At 51.1% G+C, this 10,072-nt stretch overlaps 2 protein-coding genes across 2 annotated transcripts; one reads left to right on the top strand and one right to left on the bottom strand.

Moving 5' to 3' along the window:
• Positions 1–829: 829 nt before the first annotated feature.
• LOC308495617 (ras-related protein Rap-2a-like) lies at positions 830–1,602 on the bottom strand (the record flags this gene model as incomplete). Its single annotated transcript, XM_081080583.1, has 1 exon — positions 830–1,602. The coding sequence occupies one exon, from the start codon at positions 1,600–1,602 to the stop codon at positions 1,051–1,053; it is 552 nt and encodes a 183-aa protein (XP_080936709.1). The 3' UTR covers positions 830–1,050.
• A 2,740-nt stretch (positions 1,603–4,342) lies between these two features.
• On the top strand, positions 4,343–9,998 carry LOC308495618 (ankyrin repeat domain-containing protein 26-like). The gene is made up of 3 exons (XM_081080584.1): positions 4,343–4,737; positions 8,160–8,274; positions 8,437–9,998. Exons 1-3 carry the CDS (start codon positions 4,487–4,489, stop codon positions 8,614–8,616), a joined length of 546 nt encoding a protein of 181 aa, XP_080936710.1. The 5' UTR covers positions 4,343–4,486; the 3' UTR covers positions 8,617–9,998.
• The last annotated feature ends 74 nt before the right edge of the window (positions 9,999–10,072 follow it).

The raw sequence follows: 10,072 nt of genomic DNA, 5'->3' as shown, positions 1-10,072 counted from the left end.
GATTTTGAAAGCAGGTTAACCAAGAATCACACCACAACCATAGCCCTTAAAGGCAAGAAGGAATTTGCTGCTTAAACAAACGTAAAAATGCAAGATATTTGTAGTGTCCTGTGAGGTTCTACAAATGGGAACATGTGGATGCAGCATGGCTTCATTTTCCTTACATGATGGTACTAGTCAGTCTATCAGAACGCTTCTCGTTAGTAAGGCGAGGCAATCTCTTTGCATCCCAGTTGCTCTTCCTTCTTGTTCAGTAAAGTAATCAAGACCATACCTGCTTGGTTAACAGAGGGTGGGTTTGGGGTTGTAATTCGGATCAAACCCTTGTGAGAGCCTCCATTTTCTGTGGCAAAGCAGGTGATTTAACACATTTAAAACCAGATTGTATTTTTACACAACCTGTTCTGACTTATGCTCTACTAAGGATTGATGCATGAATTAGTTCCGTGTCACAAATTAGGATAACATCTACAATTAAGCATCAATTTTGAAAAACAGAAATGTGTCGGCTGAGCAAAGAATCTCTCCCTGTAATGCTGCTGGCAGGTCAGCTGTTATTATGTTACTTGACAGAATACATTGGTTAGAAGCACTATCTCAATGCCTGAAAATTCAGTACTCTCGTAGGAAAATATTTCTCCTTTACTTATTTCTTTTTTAAAGAAGACAAAATATTTTAATTGTAAGTGGTCACAGGAATTCTTCTGGGTTCTCTCTTGTGATTATTTTTAATTTATACAATAGTTGCTTCTGTCAACTCAGGGACCATGCCATCATAGCTTTCAAAGGAGATCACCCTGAAGATCGATTGGCTATGCCTTAAAGTTGCAGGTGCATACAGGAGACTGAGGACAATGGTGAAAACTGTAGTTACTGAACCCAAATGTTACTCAGAGACGTCAACTGACAATCACGGCTGAATTCTGAATAAGGGCAGCTATTTCACTGTAGATCACACCACATGTCCTGCAAACTCCGCAGTCGAGTAGACGGCGTTTGTATCGCCTAGGATATGGGGCAAATCCTGTCCAGGAGAGCCATTTTTGAATGCTATTGTATGTTACATGCGGAACAGCATGGGTCGTCTTTGTCAGGCTGCGCGGCATAGTTCATTTGCCTCACAATTTCTGCAAAGAGTTCATCCACCATTGTTTTACTTTTAGCAGAAGTCTCCATACAGGGGCAGCCCCACTCTTCAGCAAGGGCTCGGCCTTCATTGGATGACACTTCTCTCTCACTTTCCAGGTCCACTTTGTTCCCAACCAAGATGACTGGCACTTTCTCATACCGCTTCACGCGGATGATCCGGTCCCGCATGGGCTTGATGTCCTGGAAGCTCTGCTGGTTGACGAGGCTGTAGACGAGGATGAAGCCCTGGCCGTTCTTGATGTACAGGTCCCGCATGGACGCGAACTGCTCGGTACCCGCCGTGTCCAGGATCTCCAGCACCGACGACGACGAGTCCACCTCGATCTCCTTGCGGTAGAAGTCCTCGATGGTGGGGTCGTATTTCTCGATGAAGGTGCCGGTCACGAACTGCACGGTCAGGGCGGATTGGCCGACCCCGCCCGAGCCCAGCACCACCACTTTGTACTCGCGCATCGTCCCTCCGCGGCCGCCCGCGACATAGACCTACGCCCGCCGCGCCGAGCTCCCGGACCCTGCCCCGGCGGCCGGCACCGCTGCCTGCCGCGGCCGCCCCCACCTCACAGCTGTCGCGGCCCCCCGGGCGCCGGCGGAAGGAGCGGCGGCCCAAGACATGGACCGATCCCGGCGGCAATGCGCCCCGCGGGGGCCGGCAGGAACTAAGGGCGAGCAGCGAACGCGAGCCGCCCGAGCCGCCCGAGCCCCCCGAGCCGCCCGAGCCGCCCGAGCCCCCCGAGCCGCCCGAGCCCCCCGAGCCGCCCGAGCCGCCCGAGCCCCCCGAGCCCCCCGAGCCGCCCGAGCCCCCCGAGCCGCCCGAGCCGCCCGAGCCCCCCGAGCCGCCCGAGCCCCCCGAGCCGCCCGAGCCGCCCGAGCCCCCCGAGCCGCCCGAGCCGCCCGAGCCCCCCGAGCCCCCCGAGCCGCCCGAGCCCCCCGAGCCGCCCGAGCCGCCCGAGCCCCCCGAGCCGCCCGAGCCCCCCGAGCCGCCCGAGCCGCCCGAGCCCCCCGAGCCCCCCGAGCCGCCCGAGCCCCCCGAGCCGCCCGAGCCGGCCGAGCCCCCCGAGACCCCCGAGCCGCCCGAGCCCCCCGAGCCCCCCGAGCCGCCCGAGCCCCCCGAGCCGCCCGAGCCCCCCGAGCCGCCCGAGCCGGCCGAGCCGCCCGAGACCCCCGAGCCGCCCGAGCCCCCCGAGCCGCCCGAGCCCCCCGAGCCGCCCGAGACCCCCGAGCCGCCCGAGCCGGCCGAGCCCCCCGAGCCCCCCGAGCCGCCCGAGACCCCCGAGCCGCCCGAGCCGGCCGAGCCGGCCGAGCCCCCCGAGCCCCCCGAGCCGCCCGAGCCCCCCGAGCCGCCCGAGCCCCCCGAGCCCCCCGACCCGCCCGAGCCGCCCGAGCCCCCCGAGCCGCCCGAGCCGGCCGAGCCGCCCGAGCCCCCCGAGCCCCCGGAGCCGCCCGAGCCCCCCGAGCCCCCCGAGCCGCCCGAGCCCCCCGAGCCGCCCGAGCCCCCCGAGCCCCCCGAGCCGCCCGAGCCCCCCGAGCCGGCCGAGCCGGCCGAGCCGCCCGAGCCCCCCGAGCCCCCCGAGCCGCCCGAGACCCCCGAGCCGCCCGAGCCGGCCGAGCCCCCCGAGCCCCCCGAGACCCCCGAGCCCCCCGAGCCCCCCGAGCCGCCCGAGCCCCCCGAGCCCCCCGAGCCGCCCGAGACCCCCGAGCCGCCCGAGCCGCCCGAGCCCCCCGAGCCGCCCGAGACCCCCGAGCCGCCCGAGCCGCCCGAGCCGCCCGAGCCGCCCGAGCCCCCCGAGCCGCCCGAGACCCCCGAGCCGGCCGAGCCGGCCGAGCCCCCCGAGCCGGCCGAGCCGCCCGAGACCCCCGAGCCGCCCGAGCCGCCCGAGCCCCCCGAGCCGGCCGAGCCGCCCGAGACCCCCGAGCCGCCCGAGCCGGCCGAGCCCCCCGAGCCGCCCGAGCCCCCCGAGCCGCCCGAGCCGCCCGAGCCCCCCGAGCCGCCCGAGCCCCCCGAGCCGCCCGAGCCGCCCGAGCCCCCCGAGCCGCCCGAGCCCCCCGAGCCCCCCGAGCCGCCCGAGCCCCCCGAGCCCCCCGAGCCGCCCGAGCCCCCCGAGCCGCCCGAGCCCCCCGAGCCGCCCGAGCCGCCCGAGCCCGCCCGAGCCCCCCCGAGCCCCCCCGAGCCCCCCCGAGCCGCCCGAGCCCCCCGAGCCGCCCGAGCCGCCCGAGCCGCCCGAGCCCCCCGATCCCCCCGAGCCGCCCGAGCCCCCCGAGCCGCCCGAGCCCCCCGAACGGCCCGACCCCCCCGAGCCCCCCGAGCCCCCCGAGCCGGCCGAGCCGCCCGAGCCCCCCGAGCCCCCCGAGCCGGCCGAGCCCCCCGAGCCGCCCGAGCCCCCCGAGCCGCCCGAGCCCCCCGAGCCGGCCGAGCCCCCCGAGCCGCGGGCCCGCAGTGCTGCCCGCCAGCCTCCTAAGGTGGCTTTTTAAAAAGGTGTCTGAAAATCAAACCGGCTATAATAATACTGGTCCAGTTGTCACAAATTGACAAGTGAATATAATACCAACTAAAGAAAGGATTGGAAATGTGGATCTTTTCTGGCCATTCTAGACTGAATAAATCGGTGAAATCCTGAGGCAAAACAGCAAATTTCCTTTCTTTCTTAACATATATACTGAAAAGAGAAAGAGATTTCTAGTTTCACAGGCCTTATTCAAAAAGCAGATAAGTACAAAGTATACTCCAATTTTTAAAGAAGATTTTTGGGTCTAAGGTGATAGATATTGAGGTTGAAAATAAAACGTTTCAAAATACAAGAGTTTTCTCTGGGAAATCAAGCTTTTAAATGCTTTTGTGTTTTATACATCGAAATTAATACATTTCAGTTTTAGGGTACATAAAGTTTTTTTTTTCTTCTCTCATTTATGGTTTTTGCTTCCCCCAAGTTCTCTGCCTGTTACATACCTGTTTTCTTAATTCAGGAAATGAAATTTCCTATTTCATTTTGCTCAGACGACCCAGCAGAAGCCTGGGCCAGCGCCCACCGAGGTCCGAATGGAACTCAGCGCTGCCCACAGGCCACCTCTGAAGCTTGAGGCGCCTGGGCCTTGCACGTGGGCTCCGGGTGCCCTTGACCTTGGCCCCGGGGCTCTGTGCGCATGCGCAGCCCTCGGCCTCTGCCCCGTGCACCGTTGCTTGGTGACGGCCGTTCCGGGCGGAGAGATTCCAAACCGCCTTGCTGTCCTGCGGGGATACTGTGGCGACTGGAGTTGGCTGCTCTAGAGGCTACTGTTGGCTGGGCGCGGAGAAAACAGGCGTGAGAAGTGCGGAGGAGGTTCTGAAGCCCGTGGCTTGGCCATGAAGAAGTGTTTTGGCTCTGGGCTTCAGAAGGTCAGGTCCCGCTTGGGTTTCCGAAGGAGACCCCAGAGCGATGGTGGTGGCTGGCAGCCTGAGGCCGGAGGTGGGGTCACCTCGGAGTCCGGGTACTGCAACCAAGGCAGAGATCGCATACAAATCTACAGAGCTGCCGCCAGGGGCAACGTATCAGAAGTGCAGAGGCTGCTCTCGCTCCATCCAGAGAGACTGGATGACAGAGACCTGCAGAAGAGGTGAGCGGGCCTGGGGGGCCGCAGGGCACGGGCCGGAGGCGGCGGGGGCCTGGGAGAGGGGCCTGGGAGGGGCGGTACGCTGGTGGGGCCCTTACCCCGGGGGCAGGGCCCAGGCCGCCGTGGTGAGCACCAGGACAAACTCTCAAGGTCCCGTCACTCATAATTCCCCTTACAAAGCACTTTACTGACAATTTTAAACAAATTCAACTAAATATCAGTAATAGAAATGAAAAGAAGTATAGCATTTGAAAAAGAAGCATTTTACTTTTGATGTGCACAGTTTTAGACCATGTTGTTAAACACTACAGAAAAGTGCGTAATGAGAAAACTGATTCCCATAATAGAGCGACTTGTGGGCTAAAAAAATCAGCTAAAACCCAGTATCCGTTTTACATCAGTGTCCACCCATGTATGTATGGTGTTTATTGAGGGGCCTTAGAAGGGAAGCTTCCAGTGGAAGATGGCTGTGGTCTGTCTAGGAAGACTCGTTTTCTCACCGCGTGTGCTCTTCCTCTAGTTATCAGTTTTCCACAAGCCAACTAAACTCTCAGGGTTTTAAAAGTTTTGGGTTGCACATGGTGTCTCTTTGATTGTAGTGATAAAATTAAGAATCATTCTGCATAGTAGACGAAGATTTGCCCTTCTAGGTGTCAACGGGTGCTCTATTGCCACCATTTCTTTACTAAGAGCTGAAAAGAGAGATAAATGATTGGAATATAGCAGAAAATGCCCAAACACCCTAATATATGCAGGATGTTAGAGCTTCATAGTGATGACATTTCGCGTTAGTAGAAAATATGAATTACTCATGAATGATGGAGAAATACCTGTTAAGTATTTGGAGAAAATTTGTTAGATTTTCATGTCACAAAAATAAGTTCCAGATGTACTGTAGATTAAAAATTATAAATATACAAAATGAGGAAGGTACCAGAAGAAAACAGAAATGCCTATTTATACAATTTTTTATGTTGGCGAAGACTTCAAAAAAACCAAGAGTTCAGAAGGTTGGTTGAGCAATATAAGAAATCAATAGTCTCTGTATATCAGAAAATAATACTAACAAAATAAAAGAAAAGGTACTTGCAAATTATGTACAGCATACACATATCAGGGAAAAGTGTATCTTTGTTTTATAGAGAAGTGTCTGAAATCAACAGAAAAAAGCGCTCGAATTTTGAATTGGACCAAGTTCTTTCTGTGTATCTATAAGTGACCAATATTTAGTGCCCCAGGTAAAAAAAAAAAAAGGAATTAAAGTTGAAAGAGAAATGAAAACTTCTTTTCCATCCTCAAAGGTTGAGAAGATGAGGAGTCATGGTACTTGTACTTCTGCTTCAAATTAAAGTTGCTTCAGACTTTTCAAAGTTTGGTGACTTTTCATTTTGGTGATAAGTACCACATTTAAAAATGTATATTCCCTTTACTCATCAATTCCAAGTGCTAAAATGTTTTTATGAAATAATTATATAAATCACATACAATTTGCTTTTCTCAGCACTGCTTACAATATCAATGTATTGTGAAAAACTCACATCAACACATTTCGTAAATAAATTGCAGTGCATCTGTAGGATGGAATTACCTGAGACCGCTGAAGGTGGTATGGATAATACATACATGTTTACATGCAAAGATGTACTTTGGTAGATTGGAAAAGGAGAAAGAATTCCTTTGATTATACACACACACAGACTACGATGTTATTTTAGCCAAAAATATGTGCAAACTTGATTACTGAGTATTTGTACAGTGACATTTTCTTTTTTAAAAAGTCTGATCTCTACACTGAACATATACAGAAATTCTAGTAACAGTTTATTATTAATAAAGTAGTCCCAGGTAATATTTCATTATTCCCAGGAATATGAATCTTGTACAGATTAAAACAATTTCTCACTTCTATTTTCAATTTTTTTTTTTTAAAGATTGGTATTTTCTGGCAACTTTTAGCCTCTTCAGAAGTAAAGGCAGTCTTTTTATCTGTGCCGGTAGAAGTTCATGTATCTATATTTCTGTACACACTTATTTTTTTATTATATAGAGCTTCATTACCTATAACATTAAGTGATTTTTGATTCATCATTTTGGTTCTGTCTTTATGGAAATCAAAAATAGCACATATAAGTGATTATTACTATTGCAGAAGTACTGCTTTACTATAAACATTTTGTTTAAAAACATTGAACTCTCCAGCTGTAGTTATCCCTTCTTTCAATCCATTTATTCATCAAATATACACTGAATAACTGTTACGGAGCAGACACAGTCTACTCGGGACTCTCAGAATCTATCTCTCAGGCCCTCTTCATCCTTAAAAACTTTATGTTGCCCAGTAGGAGCGAAATGAAAAATTGTAAATGGACGTAATAGTACCTAATCTCCATTGAAGCTTTTCCTCCCTCGTTTCAAATAAAAGGATTTCTACAGTTAGGACATTGTGAACAGTAACCAAACTTGCTGTTTACCTAGTGTACAATAGTATTAAATATGAGTATCGATCACTGGAAATCGTCCGATTTTCATATAATCTATGACTCGAAACAGACAATGAAAGGAGCCATCCTTAGTCACTTGAATGCTGAGTCTCCTTTGGCTTCAAGTTTCTTGAAAATCAAAACAAGAATTACTTTGTGATTTTAGTCCTCTTTCCCCATGATGCCCTTAAGAATGAACATTTATTTAGATGCCAATTTATGACGAGAACTGCGGAAGGTCTGGTGTGTTTCCATTATTTCACTTCACGTCAGGGTGGTAAGATGCCGGTTCTTGTAAATACCAGTAAGAAATTATTTAAATGCTGCCAACTATACTTTCAAGGCACTCTGAATTGTACATTGCCTTCCAGAGTCAGAGGTGTTAAAATATGAGAAAAGAAGCATCTTAGAACCACTGAAATACAGTGTTCTTTCTTAATCCTTAAAACATAGCTGCAAAGTAGGTGGAATGATATCATTTTACTTAATTGAAATGTTGTCTTGTAAAGTAGTAGTGATGGTAATAATTCTGATAATATTACCAGTTACTGAGCTGTGTGTTTTGTGCTAGGAACCTAAGTAAACACTTTACATAGATTCCCATGTGAGCCCACAACAGTGTTAACTACTGTTTTTATCCCCACTTTGTTGATGAGGAAATGGAGGCACACAAAGGCTAAGGGACAGCTAATAAGTGGTCGAATTAAATTAGGATCAAACCGAGTTGAGCTGATTCCCCAGGGCATGCTCTCTGTAGTCACATAGGCTGCTCTTTCCTTAGTGTGGCGAGTAAGCAGAGCTCGTGAATATTGTACTTTGTGCAGAAGAAAACTCCATGTTGGTTCTGAAGGCATTGGAGTGGCGTGTCATGTTTACAATTGCGTGCAGAGCTGCATGTTTGAGACAGTGCCCTGTAATGTCCTAAATGTCCTCTCACCCTCATAGGACTGCTCTCCATTTGGCCTGCACCTTTGGCCATTCGGAAGTGGTGACTCTTCTAGCAGAGAAAAAATGCCAGATGAATTTCGGTGACAACAGAAACAAGACAGCTCTAATAAAGGTATGTGGTAGCCAGCTCTGTCAACAGGAGATGGATTTTATTTTAGTATTTAGAATAAAAATGAATTTATCTCAATTAACTATAACTAATTGTGGAAACTTGTGGAATGCTTACTTTGAATTCCCATAATTTACCGTTTATTTAATGACGTAATCCTGACAGGCCGTGGAGAGCCAGGAAGAGGAGTGTGCAACAATCCTACTACAACATGGAGCGGATCCACATGTGAAGGACGATTGTGACAACACGGCTCTCCACTACGCGGCCATAGGGCAAAACACCGCGATAGTTGAACAGCTGCTGCAACATCAGGCAGATATGGAAGCAACCAATGAGGTATAGATCCACAGACTGTATTTACACAATATTTGTTATACGTGTGTTTCAGTCACAAGCATTTTATTTCTAGTCGACATATACTGCATGCTGTACATCGCTCCCTGTCGCCATAGAAACAAGTCCAAAGCCAAGTCAGGAAGGGGAAATGAGGTGGCCACAGAAAGGGCCCAGCTCTGTCCTGTAACAGTCCTGTTACTGCGTGGGAGTGGGTGGCAGGCTCAGAGCCCACCAAGGACTGACGACCCGGGGGGAGGGAAGTATGTGGGGGTGGCTGCTGCAGGGCAGGGCCTAGGAGATGGGTGAGCCTGGGTCCCGCCAGGGAGCTGGGGGGTGCAGGTAGGGAGGGGAAGCAGCAGGACACAGGCCCTGAGCACCCCAGGCCTCGGGGATTCTGAAGATCGGGGCAGGAGGGCCAGCACGTTTGGACATCCAGCAAGGGCATCGGCCTGTGCTCCTAGCCACTCTGCCAGCCACGGCCCCCCTTGGGGTCTCCACCTCGGAGTGGGGCTCCTGCTCAGGCTGGCGGAGGTGCTGGGCGGGTTTTAGGTGTACAGAGGGAGCAGGTGATGGGGACGCGTTCACCCCTTTTTGTTCTTGGACATACATCACCGCTCGCCACTGCAACCCCAGCAGGAATGCCCTTGGTTGACAGAGGAAGGGTCAATTTTACACCTTTGGAAGCTCAAGTGTTCCCTGAATGCAAACAGTTGGAACTTAATTTTCTAAAATTTTACTTTACGTGATGATACCTCTAAAGTAGCAGTAGAGGGCACAGCTCTCTTTTATGCACTTATGATAAATTACTTGTGAAAACAACACTTGTAACAGGCAACACTTCCTTTTTTAAGTGTTTTTTCACGTCCGAGTTGTTTTCCAATTAATGCAAAACAATGCAGGAAAGCAAAATTTGCCTTTGAAATCGGCTTTACCTTAAAACTCAAACAAACAAAAGCATTTTACAATATCATAGTAATCTTCCCGCTGTTGACAAATTGCTATTTATAAACAAATGATTTATATAAAGCTATTTAGTTTTCATTGGCTAAAGCCTAAGAGGTAAAAAGGAAAGGGAAAGGAAATAACTATCAGAAATATGCAGGGCAATTTGGAAATTTGGCTATTGAGGGGAAATAACAAGAAGAGGTTTTTCAAAACCTCATGGACACAGACAGCAGTTCAATATTTGCCAGAGGGTAAAGGCGGGAGGGGTGATAGATGAGGAAAAAGGGGTCAAACATAATGGTGGTGGAAGGAGAACTGACTCTGGTGGTGAGCACACAATGCGATATACAGATGCTGTATCATAGAAATGACACTTGCAACCAACGTGATTTTACTAATCAATGTCACCCCAATAAGTTTAATTAATAAACAGAGGTTTTTTTATTTTTGTTTTCCTTCAGTTTATATGCTTAGTCAAGGTCCTCTTCAGTTTTGGGGGATAATAATCCTTAGTTTG

The sequence above is a fragment of the Rhinolophus hipposideros genome (assembly GCF_964194185.1).
Source record: "Rhinolophus hipposideros genome assembly, contig: HAP1_SCAFFOLD_338, whole genome shotgun sequence".
Taxonomy (NCBI): domain Eukaryota; kingdom Metazoa; phylum Chordata; class Mammalia; order Chiroptera; family Rhinolophidae; genus Rhinolophus; species Rhinolophus hipposideros.
Note: the sequence above shows the minus strand (reverse complement) of the source record. Positions and strands in the feature narration are given on the sequence as shown.

What these genes read in the sequence shown, in the direction of transcription:
- LOC308495618 (XM_081080584.1), top strand. Translation starts at nt 4,487, where the DNA reads ATGAAGAAGTGTTTTGGCTCTGGGCTTCAGAAGGTCAGGTCCCGCTTG. An exon ending in GACAGAGACCTGCAGAAGAG is followed by an intron (nt 4,738 to 8,159) that starts GTGAGCGGGCCT and finishes TCACCCTCATAG; the next exon opens with GACTGCTCTCCATTTGGCCT. An exon ending in ACAAGACAGCTCTAATAAAG is followed by an intron (nt 8,275 to 8,436) that starts GTATGTGGTAGC and finishes TAATCCTGACAG; the next exon opens with GCCGTGGAGAGCCAGGAAGA.